This window comes from Symphalangus syndactylus, chromosome 19 (assembly GCF_028878055.3).
Source record: "Symphalangus syndactylus isolate Jambi chromosome 19, NHGRI_mSymSyn1-v2.1_pri, whole genome shotgun sequence".
Classification (NCBI taxonomy): domain Eukaryota; kingdom Metazoa; phylum Chordata; class Mammalia; order Primates; family Hylobatidae; genus Symphalangus; species Symphalangus syndactylus.
Genome location: NC_072434.2, coordinates 37861688 through 37881703, shown reverse-complemented (window position 1 = coordinate 37881703; position 20016 = coordinate 37861688). Strand labels below are relative to the sequence as shown.

At 41.3% G+C, this 20016-nt stretch overlaps 1 protein-coding gene and 1 non-coding gene across 3 annotated transcripts in view; both read right to left on the bottom strand.

Moving 5' to 3' along the window:
- Nucleotides 1–20016, bottom strand: part of NIBAN1 (niban apoptosis regulator 1) — a 253588-nt gene that overhangs the window by 10145 nt on the left and 223427 nt on the right. For both annotated transcript variants that reach the window (XM_055233612.2, XM_055233611.2), the window contains exons 9-12: nt 16344–16531; nt 5427–5588; nt 3312–3422; nt 1005–1112 (exon numbers count right to left, since the gene is read on the bottom strand). In XM_055233612.2, coding sequence (XP_055089587.1) covers nt 1005–1112; nt 3312–3422; nt 5427–5588; nt 16344–16531 — 569 coding nt within the window. The remainder of the gene's footprint in view (nt 1–1004; nt 1113–3311; nt 3423–5426; nt 5589–16343; nt 16532–20016) is intronic.
- LOC129459059 (U7 small nuclear RNA) lies at nt 19130–19191 on the bottom strand. The gene has a single exon (XR_008649870.1). It is a non-coding gene; the product is annotated as a U7 small nuclear RNA (small nuclear RNA).

Sequence of the window (20016 nt, the reverse complement as noted above, 5' to 3'; positions counted from 1 at the left end):
ATGTGAAGAAAAACAGCACTTACAGACTATAAAAATGACCAAAGACATGTCTGCAGTAAAATAACTTATGCAAAGGATTTTAACATTCCAGTGCTTGGAGACTCTCCGAGCTGCCAAAAAGCCCTTTTTTAAATTCCAAAAACCTCTTTATCATTTGCTCCAAAACGGAGCAGGCTTTGCTTCAGGTTAATAGATGATTTTTGAAATGTAGAAGTAGTAATAATAATAGTGGTAGTAGTACTTGATACCATTTCCTGAGTGCCTATCATGTTTTAGGTAAGCGTGAACTGGGTTCACACTCTGGTGGTCACCAGGTCTGTGGCCTTGGCTCAGTGGCTTAACCACGCAGGTTTCCTCATTTGTACCATGAGGGTATAAATAATACCTCCTCCCAGAGCTGTTTTCAGTCTCTGCTGGCCCATTGCTCTGCTCTACAGATGAAGTCACACCCTCGTAATCATGGCTCTCACTGGATGCTCAATGTTTGTAGAGGTTTTAAGTGGTTTCATTGATTTCATTAAACAACATTGCTGGATTCAACAGAACAAATATCCTGTAATTATGTTAGCTAATATCTTTTTTGGATATAGTGGTCAAGTTTCAGGGGACATGTTGGACCTATGAGTCATACTATAATGAGAAACACCTGGTATCCTTAGGTATTCTATGTCAACCCCTAGTTTGGCTCAAATTCAGATCACTGCCCTTTGAGATTTTGTCTAGTCCAGGGGTCAGCATATCTGGCTAGCATCTTGTTTTTACAAATAAAGTCTGTTTATATATAGTCAATGGCTGTTTGTGTGCTACAACAGCAGAGCTGAATAGTTGCAACAGAAATAGTGCAGTCCATGAAGCTTAAAATATTTACTATCTGACCATTTACAAAAATGTCTGCCGATCCCTCCCTGGTCTAGTCTGCTGTTTGCCAGTACACATCACAAAAGAACTTGTTTGAACTTCAGAGGTAAGAAGAGCAAGCTCTTTAGGGTAACTCGTCCCCTTACTGGTTTGCATGTGGACGCCAGTGCCTTCTGCACGGTGGGAAGTGTGATTTGAACTAGTGCTTCTTGAAATATCTTCTTTCGGATGGTGCTGCTGTCATAATCATATTGCTGTCAATAAAGAAACATATGTTAAATAGTAACATTACAATCTGTTGACTTACGTTTACACAAAAAACTCAGCCACCCACTTCACCTCTCTTTTCCTCCTAATGTCTGAGAACTCTTGTATTTCCAAGGCCTCAGAGATCTGTCCATGTAATTCCCTCACACTGCAGTCACAGGTTATAACTGATAATGACCCATCTCACTCTTATCTTTCACAGGTATGGAAACTGAGGCAAGATCAAAACAGAGTGGTGACTTCTGCATTATAAAGAAGTTGGGGATAGAACTGGGGGGTGAGTTTGTACTTTATTACTCCTGTCCCAGGTAAGTCCATGGAAACCATGATCATCTATTACTCCACATCTTCAAACCAGGGTCAGCGGGTTGTAATGATTTCCACAAGGGAAGAGAAGGCCTGGCTAGGGCCTATTGAAAGATGACGATTCTGTCTGTTCTGCATTGGACATCCCAACATGGAGACCAGGATTTAATTGTGGAACTCACTTCAAGGGGATCACAGATAAATCAGAGTATAGTCATAGGCAGTGAGAAGAATGGTCAGGCCAAGTGAAGAATAGTTAAAGAGATGAAGGTGTTTATACTGGAGATAATAACTTAGGGCAAGTTATAACTCTATTCAAACAACCAAAGGCTGCCACGTGGAAGAAGGTTATGTACAAAGGGGGTAGAACTGGAATAACCAGTGGTGAGAACTTTGGCCTAACATAAGAAAGCATGTTCTTGCTGTCAAGAACCAAAATGGGCTATCCTGAGAGGTAGAAAGTGTCCTGCCAGTGCAGGTATCAGAGCACTAGTGGGACCACCCCTTGAGGGAACCTGCTGAACACTGAATATGAAGTTGAACTAAAGGCACTCAAAATCTCTTTGAAACCTGAGGTCCTAATATTTCAATACCTTTCTATGTTTTTTCTTCCTTTCTTTCTGTATGCTAAAGCATTGGACACTGACACTATCTTTTTTTTTTTTTTTTAGTTCCATTGCAATTTCATTATTATGTGTGTTACCATGATCAATATTGGTGCTTTTTAAATTTTTTTGAGACGGAGTCTCGCTCCGTCACCCAGAGCTGGAGTGCAGTGGCGCGATCTCTGCTCACTGCAAGCTCCACCTCCCAGGTTCACGCCATTCTCCTGCCTCAGCCTCCCGAGTAGCTGGGACTACAGGCGCCCACCACCACACCCGGCTAATTTTTTGTATTTTTAGTAGAGACGGGTTTTCGCTGTGTTAGCCAGGATGGTCTCGATCTCCTGACCTCGTGATCCGCCCGCCTTGGCCTCCCAAAGTGCTGGGATTACAGGCGTGAGCCACTGCGCCCGGCCCCAATATTGTTTTTAATATCAATGATTTGGTTGCTAGAGTTTCCTCTTGCCTGTGAGGCATCAAGATCAAGTCTGAAATTCAGAGACCACCCCTAGGCTCTGTGGGACTTTGATCTTCTGTTCCAAGGCACTGTTTAGGGGAACTAGAAGGCAGTGAAAAAAATTAGTGGACTAGGTGTATGATCGTTTATCCTTAAGCTCACCATTGATCAGCCTGTTGAGCTTAATTAGGTCACATTAGCTTTCACAGAATCAGTTCCTCATCTGTACAATGGGGGCAAATTCTAGTTAATGCACAAGTTCTTGTGGGGATCAAGTAAAAGGCTTTAAAATATAACATATATGTGAAAGCTCCTATTATTAAAACTATTTTAATATACACTTATGCTGAAGTACATTTAAAACAATTTCATATGGTAGATTTCTTTTCCTTGGAGTATTTCCTTTGCCATGAGGTTTTGATTTTTCAAAATCAATAAATTATTTTCCAGTTTAATGGATTTTACTATATTGTAACCTCTTTGAATAAAGAGGCTGTGCCTTGCCTATTTTTACATCCCACGCAATGCTTATAGTGGACAGCCAATAAATGTTTGTCGAGTTGGATCTCTATGAAGGCTGGGACACGGGGCCTCTAGCTGTGGGTAATGATGCTGAGGACCAGCAGTGGCCGCTAGACGGCAGAAGAGGCATGGAAGTCACACTGGAGAAACTGCCGCGGACTGAGAGTCACTGGACTTGGGAGAGGAAGGAGTGGGGAAAGATTAGAGCCAAGGAGAGAACATGATATTTTCCACTTTACAAAAGAAACAGGGGTCACGTTCTCATTTTATGCTTCCCACAAACAAGAGAACGGTTTTACCTTTAAGACTCGGAGCTTAACCTTCTCAATGGCAACTGCAGTTTGGGAGGCCTCTCCTTGGAGATGTGGGGAAAGCAACTGCTCAAAAGTGAACACTGCATTCTCCATTAGCTAGAAACCAGAAGCGACACAGAAACAGACAACAGTCAGAGGCTGGGATCACCACCCACAGGCCTGGCTAAGTGGGATTGCAGAGTAGGGGCCATCAGAGATGAGTCTCCTCGGCTGCTACTCTGGGGCGGACCCAGGGCAACATCATCCCATCACCAGGGCTGTGAAACAAATAGTCATGTGGCCACAGTGGGAGCAGGAAGAAGTTGGAAAACCCAAGGCCACAGGGCTGAGCAAGTGTTCTGTCATCTCCCGTGGGCATTCCTCTTCTATTCTTTGATACCTGCAGCCACTGATTAAGGGATGAGGCTGGAGCCTTCTTCAGCTAGTTTTTGGTGTCGCCTCCATTTTAAGTGGATGTAAACCACTCCGCAGCATATCTCTCCCTCTCCCTGCAGGGCTGGGAAGGGAGGCAGGGTCAGGGATGGGTGGGGACAGTGGCTGACATGTTCATGGGTCAGAAAGCAGAAGTAGTTCAGGTATCTTATTCCCTGCACCTTTGCCTGCGTTCCCGTCACCAGGGTCTAGTATTACGAAAGAGACTTCTGCTAAACTGTTGCCTAATTTTGTTCCTTGTTCCTCTTTCATCCCTTACAACTCAAGGGTTAGCTAAAATCTATCACTTAATCTTGCCCATAACCTTTATGAAAAAAAAGTTTTCCTTTCTTCCCCAAGCCCATGATCCCAAAGCATCCAATATATACTTTTTTTTTTTTTTTTGAGACACAGTTTCACTTTGTCACCCAGGATGGAGTGCAGTGGCACACTCTTGATTCACTGCAACCTCTGCCTCCAGGGTTCAAGTGAGTCTCGTGCTTCAGCCTCCAAGTAGCTGGGACTACAGGTGCGCACCACCATGCCCGGCAAATTTTTTTGTATTTTCAGTAGAGATGGGGTTTCACCATGTTGGCCAGGCTGGTCTTAAACTCCTGACTTCAAGTGATCCACCCGCCTCGGCCTCCCAAAATGCTGGGATTACAGGTGTGAGCCACCGTGCCTGGCCACAATATATACCTTTATCATACCGTCAACATTGTAGTGAATTTATCTAAGAATTTGTCTCACTCAAGCTCCCTGAAGTGGGATCTGGTACAGTGTCCGGCCCACAGTAATCTCTCCTCAGAATATCTGTGTGAAATGGCATGGTGTCCTTTAGAGCTTTGATGACCATACCCCTTATTCATTTAGGAAACACTATAATACGGAAGGATTTTGTGCTATTCATTCCTGTTACTGGGAAAAAGTTTCCTTATGAAAAAAAAAAAAGAAACCTGTCAAGTAGACTCAAGAAATTCAAATATGAAGCTGTGACTGATTGATTGGTTTACTCTTAATTACATTAGGGAATTAATTTAAGCCAGTGGTTCTCAATCCTGGCTGCATATTAGAAACAGTAGGAATCAGGGTAGGGAAGTTCTATCAAAAAGTTGCCATATAGGCTGGGTGTGGTGGCTTATGCCTGTAATCCCAGCACTTTGGGAGGCCGAGGTGGGCAGATCACTTGAGGTCAAGAGTTTGAGACCAGCCTGGCCAACACAGTAAAAACCCATCTCTACTAAAAATGCAAAAATTAGCCAGACATGGTGGCACATGCCTGTAGTCCCAGCTACTCAGGAAGTTGAGGCAAGACAATCACTTGGACCCAGGAGGCAAAGGTTGCATGCAGTGAGCCAAGATCACATCACTGCACTCCAGCCTGGACATCAGTATTTCCCCCAGGTGATTCCGATGTGTAGCCAAGGTTACAGCACTGATTTGACAAATCAAGTAGTTATCAATTAATGCTACTTTATTTTTCTGAGCTATGTCTTGTTTATGATGTTCATCCATATGGATGGAAGATGAAGCCAGTGGAGGGACAGAACATGTCTTCCCTCAACGTGATGGCTAAAGAGATGCGACGTATTTCCCTGAGCTACGCTAGCAGCCGATCTCACTGGCCAGCACCCATTTCTCTGCTCTCTCTTTACCCTCATCCACCACGGATGCCCCTGCCACACCCACCTCCTGCATGTAGTTCTGTGTCCTCTGAACCACCAGATCAACGTGGGGGAATCTGAAGCGGCTCTTGAGATCCTGCAGGCGCTCATGAAGCAGGTTGACTTTAGTATAACAAGGTTCCATCTTCACGGAATGCAGAGGAAGATTCAAAAGCCGGTCTAGATGCTGCATTTTGGTGAAGGGAAACATTAAACATCCTCAGAATGAGGAGCGGTATTGCATACATATTGCATATTACACACATTCTAAACAATCAAATGCATGTTGTTAAAGTGAATCACTACTTGGATCCCTACATCTGTGACACCTTCAACTGTCTTAATTTCCTCCTGCAGTGGGTTCCTAGGGTAGCTGTAATGCTAGGACAGAAACCAGCAGAAACACCAACCAGATGACAGGAAGACCCAGGGGTGCACCCAGGGGGACTCCAGTCTTTGTAAGCTGTTGATGGACTCTAAGCTCCCACTTCCAGAGCTCAAGAACCAGGCAGGTAGGCTCTGACACGTGGTTGCTGCTGGGCCCCCAGGCTTCCAAAATCTTCTTTAGTGAGTGACACTCCTCTCAAAAAACCCCAGAGAGGTCAGGATGCTCCCTGGACTCCTGGACTTTGGAAGGGAAGCTAGAGTTCCTCACAATTCTATGAGGATCTGCCAGGGCCCACAGGGCTTCTCTCTGCCATAGGTTGCTTTAGGTGCTAGTGGACAGGAAAAGGATAGGCAGAGCCCTGTACTGGGAGAAGTATCCAGTTTGAAGAACTGGGGTCCCTCCTACTGCAGTTTGCACTCAATCAATGAGGCCATTGGGCTTCCAGCATCATACCTCACCTGCTAAAGCCCTAAAGTGTTATCAACAAATGTTGTTGCAACAGAATGCATTCTGTTTTCCAAGCTTATTTTAAAAACATTTTATAAAGGAAATACTGGAGGTTTAAAATAAACAGGGGAATGGGTGGAGCGGAAGAAGGCAGAAAGAAAGGTTCTGAAAATGGAGGCTCTAGAGAGAACTGGGGAGTGAGGCAGGGTACATATGAATGATATAAGATGCACTGTCTGACTTTCAGCTCACACAGAAGAGATAATCTAGATTTCTAGATTTCTCTAAACAGGAATTTTAAAAGGGCCCACTCTCATTATGCTTTAAAGGGAAAATACTGCTCCCTTCATGAAGTGAGTTATGGAGAGGTCCACTGAAGTGAAGTAAGGATCAAAAGCATGCTGTGGAACTTGCAGCTCCTCACAAAATGGAATGTGTCTATTTTTAAAAAATATCAATTAAGCAGACAGAAGAGGAAAAATGGCTTCCCACTTTGCTCCTATCAGATTGGCAAAAGTTTAATCAAATGATAACACCTATAGCTGATGGCAATATGGGGGAGAAAGCCCCTATCATACACAATTAGTGGAAATGTAAAATTTAAATCCTTTTTTTTTGAAATGCAATGGAAACATTTTTTAACATGAGAAATGTACTTTCAACCTGACTATCCTGTCCTAGGAGCATATACTATAGAAATAAATACATCAGGGTATATGTGTGTGTATATATATATATACACACATATATATGTGTGTGTATATATATATATACATATATATGTGTGTATATATATATACATATATGTGTGTATATATATATACATATATATGTGTGTATATATAAAAATATTAATTTATTACAGCTTTATTCATAACGCCAGCAATATTGAGATGAATGAATAAATCATAGTGTATCTATACATGAAATATCATGCAGCCATTATAAAGAAAGATTTAGAGCTAAAACAGTTACCTTGGAAACAGTTTCATGAGGTATTTTTGGATGAGAAACTGATAAGCAGAGTAATGTATAAAATATAATCCCATTTTTCTTAAAGCAGGCAATCTAAAGTCTAGCCTCTAAGTGTGTGTTTTGTATGCTAGAGAAGAATGGGGAAAATACAGAATGGCATATGCTAAGTTGTTAACACGGGTTGCTTGAGGGGAGGTGGTGGCATTGGGGAAGGGGGAGAGTGAAGACAAGTAAAACAAAACAGGCTGCAATAAGAAACCCCAAAACATTTCTAAAATGATCCTGTTAATGCACAATTATATATGTGCATATATGCATAAAGAATAAAGGAAAAGAAATAGAGACATCTGGTTTTATCTACTGACTTGTAAGGATGTTCATCATGATATGTCAAGTATAAAACCAAGCTGCCAATTTATATCTTTGTCAGTGATTCTTAAACTGTAGGGTACACCAGAACCTCTGGCGGTCTTGTTAAAACAGACTCTTGGGCACTACCCCTAGAGTTTCTGATTTAGTAGATCATCGGTGGGGCCCGAGAATTTGCATTTTTAACAACCAAGTGATGATGACACTGCTGGTCTGGGGACCATACTTTGAGAAATATTGATCTGTTAAAGCAAACTAAATACAGCCTGAGAAGGACTCCATGCTTCTATATTTTAGTCCTTGTGGATAAACTGTAAGAGTCAGACAAAATTGAAAACCTAACTTGGTAGTATGCACCTGTAACAATAACTGAGTGTTGGCCAGTCCCGGCGGCCGTACTTCAACCACTCATAGACTGCTCAATGTTCAAACTGCGTTCAAATAAGGCAAATGCTGAGTTGAAACCAGTCTCACTATTTCTGTTCCTCACTTCTGATTCCTGTATGTCACCTTACCTTTTTTGTCTGTAAATTTATTCTGACTGTGAGGCACCCCTGGAGACTTCGTGAATCTGCTGTGATTCTAGGGGCTACCCGATTTGCGAATCATTCATTGCTCAGCTAAACTCCTTTAAATTTAATTTGGCTGAAGTTTTTCTTTTATCAGATGGTGTCAGAAGCAGGATCCGAAGTGGACTTCTACTGACCCCCAGGAGCGCTGAGTGAACACACAAGGTACCTGCACGTCCCACCTGTGTCCATTGATCTCTCAGAGTGGCTGGGGATCGCGGTAAGCTCCCTCTCGGAATTTGGAGCTCCACAGATTTGTGTTTTGAGCTCTCTGAGTTTCTTTGAGCAAGTTTCTGATCCAAACTGGGTTTGTAGTCATGACAGAAACTGGACTGGGTCCAGGAACAAATTTGATCCAGGAATTAACTGGCTTGGATCCAGTTAGAGGCCTCTTATATCTGACTGGGTCAGAAAGGAACTGGTAGTAAGCAGTAATATTGCAGGGGTTATAAAATTTGGCTTCTGAAAATTCACAGGGATTTCTGTGTTCTACCCCTTTTTTCATTTTTCTTGTGTGCTTAGGTAGGAAAAACCATTGGCTAGGTTAAGAGAACCTGGGAGTAAAGCCAATATTTTAGGTTAAAATGGGCTCCTTAATTTCTGGAAAACTGAGTTCCTTCTGGCTTATACATTAGGCCTGGGAGGCAGCGAAGTCTTACAGAAACAGCAAAATCCTACTAAAGATAACTTACAGTGGAATGTTCCGAATGAACAACAATGCATTGAAATATTCTTTCTTTCTTTTTTGTTTTGTTGTTTTTTTTTTTTTTTTTTTTTGAGACGGAGTCTCGCTCTGTCTCCCAGCTAGAGTGCAGGCACCATCTTGGCTCACTGAAAGCTCCACCTCCTGGGTTCACGCCATTCTCTCGCCTCAGCCGGGACTACAGGCACCCTGCCACCACGTCCAGCTAATTTTTGGTATTTTTAGTAGAGATGGGGTTTCACCGTGTTAGCCAGGATGGTCTCGATTTCCCGACCTCACGATCCGCCCGCCTCGGCCTCCCAAAGTGCCAGGATTACAGGCCTGAGCCACTGCGCATGGCTGCATTGAAGTACATTTTTAAAATGAGGTCTCTCAGTAAAGTCCCTTTTGGCTAGGAACGGTTTTGGCACTATGGGATGTCAACTGCTATTCCCTTTGGAATAATCTGCCTTGCACTCTTTGCTGATGGCTGTGGGTGACAGGATTAGGCATGTACAGGATTGTGGGACATGGGGAGCTTTTTCCCCCCTCCCCAAAAAAGGAGAAACCTGAGAGCTCATGAGACTGCTGGAAGAGATCCTTTCACCACTGACTAGTGGCCATCAGAACTTTTCAGTGTCACTGAAATGAATGGGTCTTGCTCTGGCCTCCATGAGCTCTTCACCTTCTGGACCCTGCCACAGGCAATACTTTCCTTCATCTTATTTTCCTTTCATATCTTTTCTGTTACTCAGGGCAACCATCTTGCCCAGAGACCACGAGTTGAAACTCCTAGTCGGAGGTTTGATTAAAGATGAGGAGGGCCATCTGAGGGCAAATTTAAGCCTTGCCAGTTTGATATTGGGTGCTAAGCAGAGTATATGTATATGTATAAGCTAATGTATATGTTTTATCGTACATATTTCGCTCTAGCCAGAATGAAAAAATAAAATTTTCCTTTATGACGCGGCTTGGCCCCCAGCGGGACGGTGCAGCAAGCTGGGTCACTAGAGCCACTTAGGGAAAGGGAGCCCAGAGCCTGGCATGCCGGCCAAAAGGTAAGAATCTCTTACCAGTCAGATTTCTGGCTTCTCTCTCTGTAAAAACAGTTGAATGAATGGTAAAAATCACTGCTTATCTCCATTTTGTTTTATGTCCTTGGGAGCTTGACTTTGTAACCACATAGCAGTACTTTCTCTTGGTCTCTGCCTTCCAGGGAACAGGAATTTTAGGGTTTATGTCATAGTTAGCTCTAAAAATTATCTTGAGTAGTTAAAAGCCTTTGCAAACTCAAAGTTAACTACTCTAGATTCCTTCTGGGAAGGGCAGTAGGGATTGCCCCATGCTGTAGCTCAGTAGCTAAGGTTTTGCCCTTTCACACTGGTGGTCGGGGTGCAATTCCCTGCTTAGGAAGCAAGTTCTTTCTGGTTGAATATCTGCATGACCTTGTCTAGTCTCTTCTCCTCCATGGACTATCTTAAATTTGCCTTTCTCTGAGCATCTGGGAGATTACCTACTTCGGTAAAGTTCAAAAGCCAGAAATATCAGCCATTTGGCCTGGCTAAAATTGGTTAATAAGAAATTAAAAAAATACTTTATTAAAGAGTGCTATGATTAAAAGTCTGCTTAATTAAAAGTGGATATTCAAGCTCTAACGGCCTGGAGGCACCAGAGACCCCTTTCCTGGCCCTGTTCTTCCAAGGACTCCAACATAAAGCCAATAACCAATTAAGAAACTAAAATTCTAGCAAATGAGAAATCTTTTTTTTTTTTTTTTTTTTTTTTGAGACAGAGTCTCATTCTGTCGCCCAGGCTGGAGTGCAGTGGCACAATCTCGGCTCACTGCAAGCTCCGCCTCCCGGGTTCACGCCATTCTCCTGCCTCAGCCTCTCTGAGTAGCTGGGACTACAGGCGCCCGCCACCACGCCCAGCTAATTTTTCTTTTCGTATTTTTAGTAGAGACGGGGTTTCACTGTGGTCTCGATCTCCTGACCTCGTGATCCGCCCGCCTCGGCCTCCCAAAGTGCTGGGATTACAAGCGTGAGCCACCACGCCCGGCCGCAAATGAGAAATCTTACAACTACTGTGTAATGTTCTTCTGTCTGTCTGTCTGTCTGTGTAATTATATATGTGTTGTGTGTAATGTTTATATAAAAGAACTCCAATTGGCTTAAACAAAAATAAGTACTTACATCAAATATTTTGAAAGCAAAATAAAAACTGTAATACCTTTTAGTTCATGTAACTTCAGTAATTTTTGGGAAATGAAAACAGCTTTAAAGATTATTTATAAAATAAAGACATTTTGTCTAAATTATACAGGTCAGATAATAGGTTTGCTAACTGCTTTGACTTTTGAAAGTTGTTCAATTTATTTTGGAGACATTAAATTCTAAATAAGGCCTGGGGATATATGGAATTAACCATGCCCCCTAGCTAAGTAAAGAAGCTTATAAAGAAAAGAGATTTTATATGAGAGGATGTTGTATGGTAAATTATTGTCCTAAAGTAAAATGACTGGTTGTTTAAAAAGTGGGATGTTTAGGCAAGTCAGAAAGTCTAAACATGTCATACATGGTCTGTGTTAAGTTGTGAAATAATTTATTAAAAGGAATTTATGCCAGAAATGCTGTATAATTTAAAGGTGCTTCATAAACTGCCACTATGACTTTTCACTGTACAGCTTGCCGGCTTTATAGCTAGGTAAGGCCTGGGACACATGGAGTTCAATGCTGGAATAAGTCAGACCTTACCTGCATTTCTGTCTGGGTCCTAGGCCCCACACCTAGTACATAATTAAAATCCCTTACTCACCAAGGTTTTTACCAAAAGTAAAAGTTGCTAAGCGTTAACAATGTAATACGTAATTGAGCCTACTGAAAAAAATAGGTTTACATGCAAGGTATGTAAGGACAATTAAATGTATTTTTTGTAAGAGATTATAAGAACGTATGGAAATGTAAACTTTTTGCCTAGGTTAGAGGGTTAAAGGATTGTTTCAAATTATATAAAGCTAAAGGTTTGAACAGGTTGTGGAAGGTTTATAAAAAATTAACTGTAAGAGATTCTATGTGTGAATATATTGGCTAAATAAAATGGCATTATTGCTTTTTCCCTAAATTGGACATTGAAATAAAAGCATAACAAAGTTTTCTTGGAACATTGTTCTGTTCTGAGAAAAAAAATTCTAACGAGTTATAAAAGGTTTATAAAAATCTTACCTTATGGTCAAAGTAATTAAAACTGAATATATTTATAAAATATTAAAAACTAGCTTCAACATTAAAAATACACTAATGAAAACATAAAATTTGGTTTTCTCTTTTAAAAATGATTTTTATATAATATTAATGTTTACCTTTTAAGTAAACTACAAAAGGGAAGGCAAGGAGACAATCAGTTGGCCTCATGCTACGTTCATTGGGTCTTATTTGGAAAGCTGTTCCCTCTCTATCAGAGTCATGATTCATCCTTTTAAAAATTTTTGTATCATCATTTTGGCTAAATGAATGACTTATGTAACCTAAGATTCTATTTTGTAATATCCGATGTTTTAAACCTGTGGTATTTGACAAACCTTTCAAAACCAAGCTCTAGATTATCATGCTAAATCAGCCAATACTGAAATTGTTTAAATATACAATTTGAATGAACTCCATGGTCTAAGTCAAATTACCTATGATAAACCATTAGTTATCAGTGCTGTGCACCTAAATTGGAGAAACAACTGGTATTTAGGAGGACATAAGTCCAATGTTAAGCATGGACTCATGAAGAACTAGGACAGCCACCTTGTCCTTCCTGCATCCTTAAGCTTTTGTTATTAAAGGTTCTGCATTCCATGACTAATCATGGAAAAGATAAAATAATCCAAATTGAATATACTGATGTGGTGACTTATAAATTGTGGAAATAGTTTAGAACCAATATTTGCTTCCATATTCCCGGGGAAAAAATTAAAGCGTCAGGTACGTTTGGCTATCTGATGGGCCATTTAAACATTTATAAAGGGATTTCATTCAATTGTCATTTTCAATGCATGTTTTCTAGTTGTATAAAAGCTTTCCCATGCAAGAGGGCTGATGTCATAACAGTAGATTATTATGCTACAATGTATTTTCACCAGGTAAAGAAAGCTTTTTATGATTCACTGAGGACAATCCCTTCATAATCTAGAACCTGAAGATTAGATCTTCTGAGAACATCAGAGAAAGACTGTCTTTGCCCTCCACACTACAGCAAAACTTTGGAGACTTGAACTGTGGGTTCATAATCTCACAACTGAGAAGGGTTCCTTCACACTCCTGGAACTGTACACCCACTGGACCCCTTAAGCTAATCTAACCAGGACAGTTTCTCCCCAGAAGAAGATGACATCCTTGATGTGAACAGTTTTTTCCCAAGATCATGGATCAAGACTTCTGCTATCACAAGACTCTGATCTTTGAATATTTTTTCCTTGTGTATGCCTCTATGAGCAGTATAAATGAAAAGGAGGTCTATTATGTGCACTTATAGGGTATAATTTTATTTGTGAAGGATTTTGCAGCCAGTCTTATACATGAATAGCCTTATACTTTAATAGATAAAAGATGAAGGCCCAGTGTAGGTGGGAAACTTTAGTGGTACATATGTTGCCTCATAATCAGTCAAAACTCTCCTTAGTCCGCATCATGGATTAAAGAGAAAACTGCCAGGAGGCCTTCACTCTTCTAGAAGGACATCATTTGTTAGGTCCTTTTTCCATGGTTTAGACTAAAAGGCAATAATATAGAAACGTCGCCCTCATAATAGGCCCTACAGCAAATTCTACTTTAAAGGCTGTCGTTACACAACAGACTTTAAATTCTCTTGTGAAAGTTATGCTAAATAATACAATTGGCTAAACAGAAAAGTACCTATGCAGCTGCTGACACTTGTGGCCTATAGAGAAATACATCATATGTAGATTATAAAAATCCAGCTGTAGGGAATTAATGAAAAGACCACTTAGTCAAGCGAGTAGACTCTTCATCTAGCTCATTCTTTAATCTATTTAATTTTAGGTGATTTGGTTTATGGGGACCCTGGGTAAGGAGCATACTCCAAACTCTTGATATTATCCTCCCAATAGTCATAATAGTCTTCCTGGTGTGCTGTATTCTCTCAAAGGTTTTAAAGGTTTGCATGCAGCCATCTCTAGGACATTAAATGGTCCCTCTTCAACTGAAATGACAAAAGCTGAAAGAAACATGCGACCATGAGGACTCCGTAACCTATATGAATGACATGCTGAGACCAGAAACCCAAAATGATGGTAACTGAGAGTGGCATTAAGGCCCTAAGTTTTGGTCACACTCTCACCTAAGTGAAAACCTGGCCCAAGATGGGGAGTTATTTTTAAACAAAATTTTAAATGGGAGGCCATTATTTGGGACTAAGCTCATGCAGTAGGCCCCAACAAACCAAACCAAGCTAAAATAGAGCCACTTCTGCTAAATGTGACATAATCAAGCTAGGGCTTTAAGGAAACACATAGATCCTAGAACATAACAGGTTTTGTTTTTCTCCTGTAAATAGGATGTTCCGGCATAAGAAGCTACCCTCTACTCAGTCCTTATTCCCTCCTTGCAAAACCCACTGTTGTACTGTTTCCCAGTGGGTTTCAAAACCGTATAAGTACATTTACGATAGTGCTAGTATCATCAATGACTAAGGTTTTGGTCAATCTCTCAAAATTGAGAAAATGACCAAAAGGGGGGAATTATTATTATTATTATTATTATTATTATTATACTTTAAGTTCTGGGGTACATGTGCACAATGTGCAGGTTTGTTACATAGGTATACATGTGCCATGTTGGTTTGCTGCACCCATCAAGTTGTCATTTACATTAGGTATTTCTCCTAATGCTATCCCTTTCCCAGCCCTGCACCCTGCAACAGGCCCCCATGTGTGATGTTCCCCGCCCTGTGTCCATGTGTTCTCATTGTTCAATTCCCACCTATGAGTGAGAACATGTGGTGTTTGGTTTTCTGTCCTTGTGGTAGTTGGCTGAAAATGATGGTTTCCAGCTTCATCCATGTCCCTGCAAAGGACGTGAACTCATCCTTTTTTATGGCTGCATAGTATTCCATGGTGTATATGTGCCACATTTTCTTAATCCAGTCTATCGTTGATGGACATTTGGGTTGGTTCCAAGTCTTTGCTATTGTGAATAGTGCCACAGTTAACATATATGTGCATGTGTCTTTATAGTAGCATGATTTATAATCCTTTGGGTATATACCCAGTAATGGGATCACTGGGTCAAATGGTATTTCTAGTTCTAGATGCTTGAGGAATCACCACACTGTCTTCCACAATGGTTGAACTAATTTACACTCCCGCCGACAGTGTAAAAACATTCCTATTTCTCCACATCCTCTCCAGCATCTGTTGTTTCCTGACTTTTTAATGATTGCCATTCTAACTGGCATGAGGTGGCATCTCACTGTGGTTTTGATTTGCATTTCTCTGATGACCAGTGATGATGAGCATTATTTCGTGTGTCGGCTGCATAAATGTCTTCTTTTGAGAAGTGTCTGTTCATATCCTTTGCAAAAAGGGGGGAATTATTAATGCAAACTAATTATGGCCTAAGAAGGACACCTTTCTTCTATATTTAAGTCCTTGTGGATGAACTGTAACCTAGCTTAATAGTCAGACAAAATTGAAAACCTAACTTAGTAGTATGCACCTATAACAATAGCTGAGTGTTGGCCAGTCCCGGCGGCCATACTTCAACCACTCATAGACTGCCGAGTGTTCAAACTGCGTTCAAATAAGGCAAATGCTGAGCTGTAACCAATTTCACTGTTTCTGTACCTCACTTCCAATTCCTGTATGTCACTTGAGCTTTTTTGTCTATAAATTTGTTCTGACCATGAGGCAGCCCTGGAATGTCTGTGAATCTGTTGTGATTCTAGGGGCTGCCCGATTCACAAATGGTTTGTTGCTCAATTAAACTCCTTTAGATTTAATTTGGCTGAAGTTTTTTTTTAATCAAATTTCATATCATGAGTCTATATTTTGGAAAACAAACAATCAATGTTCTACAAATGAGGATATATACTTGTATGAATAAAAACTATACGAAAAATATATACCAAGCTATTTCTATTAGTTAATTCAAGGAGTTGGGAATGGGGGTAGCCTAGGAGTCTGGGGTGGACTAGGATTAGTGGGTATCAGTGATGGTGATTAAGTTTGCCTTTAATACATATGAGTATGTTGTTTCACTTGTACAAACAGGTTATTATTTTTCTAACTTGAAAACCATCAAAAAAATTATCAGATGGATGGATGGATGAATAGATGGATGAACGGTGGATCTGAAAGAACAGAAAAAAGCCTGGATGAATGGAGGGAAGGGCAGAAGAATGGAAGGAAGGAAAGAAGGGAGGAAGGGAGGGAGAAATGGCAGATAAAGCCCCATGGAAAATGCAGCCAGGCAGACCATTCACACCCAGCTCCTCAGCTTTGTATCCTACCTCCTTTAGTTGGACACTGTCTTTGGCGGTCTGGAAGTTCTGGCTGAGTTCATCCACCTCTTTCTCAAAGAGTGCACGTACTTCACTGAATCCCGAGCTCACTGGTCCCATGAGCTCCTCCAGGATGGATGCCAGGAATGGCTGCACACTCTCCAAGCAGCTTTTCTCCGCCGGCTGGGCCACCATCGCTAAGGTAGGAAATAGCCAAAAAACTGTGACATATGGCAAAACTGGGTTTGTGGGCACTGGAGCCAGACCAGAGCTGAATGGTGCCCCATGGAGCCATTTAACAGCCAAGGCAAGCTCAAGTGGCCATGATAGACTAGCACAATGAGCCCGGTGCCCGTGTCACAAGAAAGGAAAACCACTGGACCCTTTCAGAACTGGAACAAACCTATCCACTCCCCAAGCTTTCCTCTGCCCTGGGATAAAATGCATTTTTCTGCTTGGTCCCTCTGAACATGCAACTCTTCATATAAAGAAGAAAAGGCTGGTGATCCACCTATCTACTGTCAATCACTATCATTAAATATGCACAGTTTGTCTTCTAAAAACACAATTTATTGTTTTAATTTGTTTCTCTAGGAGTTAATCACTCAGTATAATTCCATCCCCCTCTCCCCACCAAAATACTTTTTAAGAACTCCAGTACATTCTTTTCTTGGGCCAATGGAACCAAATTCCATTCAGTTTGCTACCCTACCTCCTGTCCCCATCCCTGATTAAAACAAGACAAAACAAATCACAATAGGTTTTTCTGACCAAGATGACATGCTTAGTGACAAAAAATGTAGAGTACATTTTGATCATGAAGAAGAATGAAAAAATGTCACTATAATTCCACTCCCCAGAGGAAAGTACTCCTCTTTGATTTAGAAGAGGGAGAGCACAGTGAAGCTCCTGGTCCAGTCTGGGTAGGACATGGATACCTGCATTGTTTTCAGAGCAGAGGTAACTCTCATGATCAGCTAGGAAGCCGCAATGGAGTGAAGGTGGCCGGAGCTAGAAAAAGCCTGAGCTTGCTCCATGGACTAGAAGGCTAGCCTTGTGGATCGAAGCAGGTCACAGAGCCTTGTCATAGAATCACAGAACAGAGAACAGAAGCACAAGTGGAGCTGGTATCCAATCTCTCCACTTTACAGATGAAAAAAATGAGGCCTGGAGATGTTTGATGACTGGACAAACATCAGACCCTAATTTTCAGGAGCAGGGCTAACATTCAAGTGTCTTTCTTAAGTTCTTCTTGGGAATTTGCTTACAGTGAGATGAATCGCCTCGTTCTTATTTCAACTGGCAGAAATATTTCACAGAGTTGTGCAGGACCAGATCATGGCCTCTTATTCTGATAATCCAAAATGACTAATACTATTAATATTACAAATCACTCATAAATATTTGGGATGTAAAATGTTACACAGGTCATAGAATTATTAAGAAAAAGCCCTTTCAATTGTATGATCCAAATATGACACAATCTAAGAGTCTTCTAAAAATGACTTGCTTCACACTAAAGTGTAAAACTGTTTGTCAGGAGATAAATTAATTATTAGTTAATTAACTTTAAAGAGAGGAAGTATTTGAAAAGCATCTAATTGAAATTTCAGAACAATGCTGAACATGGGTAATATGCAATAAAGATCTAGCAGCAGATGGCAGATCTGGGTGGGGCCAAGATAGGCACAGGAGGGCTGCGGGAGGGAATATTCCTCTCTGCCCACTCTCTCTCTGTGCCTACTTACCACAATGTGCTCCCGCCCCCTCTCTGCACCTTTATTCAATGTTCCTTTACCTTGCCTTCCTTCCTTTACCTCTGCTCATAAACATCCTACTCCTCTCTTCAAGGCCCAGTTCAAATTTCACCGTAATGTCCTGGAACTCCCACACAGCTTCCTGAGCTGGGGTCTGCAGGTGTTTCCTTATAGGCTGGATAAGTTCCATGTCCCATTCGTGTATGCACTGCTATTTTTCAAGCATGCAGAGATGCCGCTGTGATGCATATGTGTTTAATACATTAATTCATAAGCCTTACTGAAGTGAAGGAGGGAGCTGCACAGAGCAATGATGCCTGAGAGGCGAGGGCCAGAGGGCCTGGGTTTGCAGCCCGACTCTACCACAACTAGCTCTGGAATCTCAGCAAGTTACCGAATTTCTGCCTCAGTATTATCATCTGTAAAATGGAGATCATAAAAGCAATTATGGTGAGGATTAAATGAGTTTACTATATTACAAGTGCTCACAACTCTGGAAGTGGCCCCTCGGAAGGACTCAGTAACTGTTAGCTCTTATCGTACCTGTTGGCATTATCGTTTTTTCCAGTCCCCCGACACTAGACCTATGCTCTCATTATGAGGGGCCCACGTAGCTTCTTGAGGTTGAAATGGGATCTACGCTCACTTTGGGAACCACTCTCTTTGTTCTGCCTCTGGTAGGAAGATGTTTTTCCTTCTGTCTCAACATCTGTGACATGCTTTGTATCCTCCTCTCCTTGTAAAATCACTTTATCTTCTTTGAGTCATTCCAGCCATTGTACTCAGCAGAAGTAGAATAAATGCTTATTGAATGAATAAATAATTGTGCAGCACAACTAACGCTCAGGGGCTTTACTCCCAAGAGTCATATGAGAGGAAATAGACAGATCACCATTTAATACTCCCCAGGTTTTTTTTTAGAAATACAAAGCCCTTTACTAATGCAGCCTAAAGCGCACTTCCTTGTTTTAAAGGTGGAGCACTGGATGCCTGGTTAAAATGTGTTTCTGATGTTTCATTTAATTTATTTTTCATTTTTTGGGCTTTCTGGCAAAAACTGGAAAGCCTGCTAGACCAATTCTAAAAGAGCTGTAACACTGATATTCCATTTTAAAAAGACTTGATCATTACTTTTATGGCTTCTTTTAGGAAATAAATACTAATTCAGGGCAAAATCTTTTTCCATCTTATGTGGATACACCGGAGCCATAGAGATTTAAAGCAAAGACGACAATTTAGTTTCAGCCATGAGAATGGCTATGGTTAGGCCCAACTTAGCCCCAGAGAGCAGAAATTTTGGCACAGAAGTTGAGCGTTGGTAGTTTTAAGTAGTACAAAGTATTTCAATATATAGTCAACTCTAGATTAGTTGTGCTAATGGAGGAGTAAGAGACACAGATAGTAGAAAACATCAAATACTCTGAAGTTAATGTAGAGCTGGCTTTGGAAAGGATGGTGTAAATAGACACCCAGAGATACACAGACACACACACCAGTGCTGGAGCTGTGCCTCCTCAAACCTCCTCTCAGCAGGACCTGTGCTAAGAACCCTGAAGCAAGCTGGGCTGCAGTGGAAAGGGGGCCTGAACTGCAGAGGCTAATCCACAAAGCTGACAGCCCCGAGACTCTAAGCCTCCTGAGCACAGGAATAGGGTGTTCCTCGGTCACTGCTAAAGCTCCACTGTCTCGCTTGGAAAGCACTTAGTGAATAGTTTCTGACGAACGAATGAGTGAGTGAGTGAATAATCTGAGAACTTTCTAGGAAGACTGTTGATAAACAATCACGGATGAACCTGCAAGCTTCTCCTCTGAAGTGACACTAGGTCACTAGGTACGGTGTGTTTGTTGGGTTGTAGAGGCCCCAGATAGAATGGAGAACCATAGAATTTCATTCTGTAGGATTCCTTAGAGGCCATCTAAGGTCT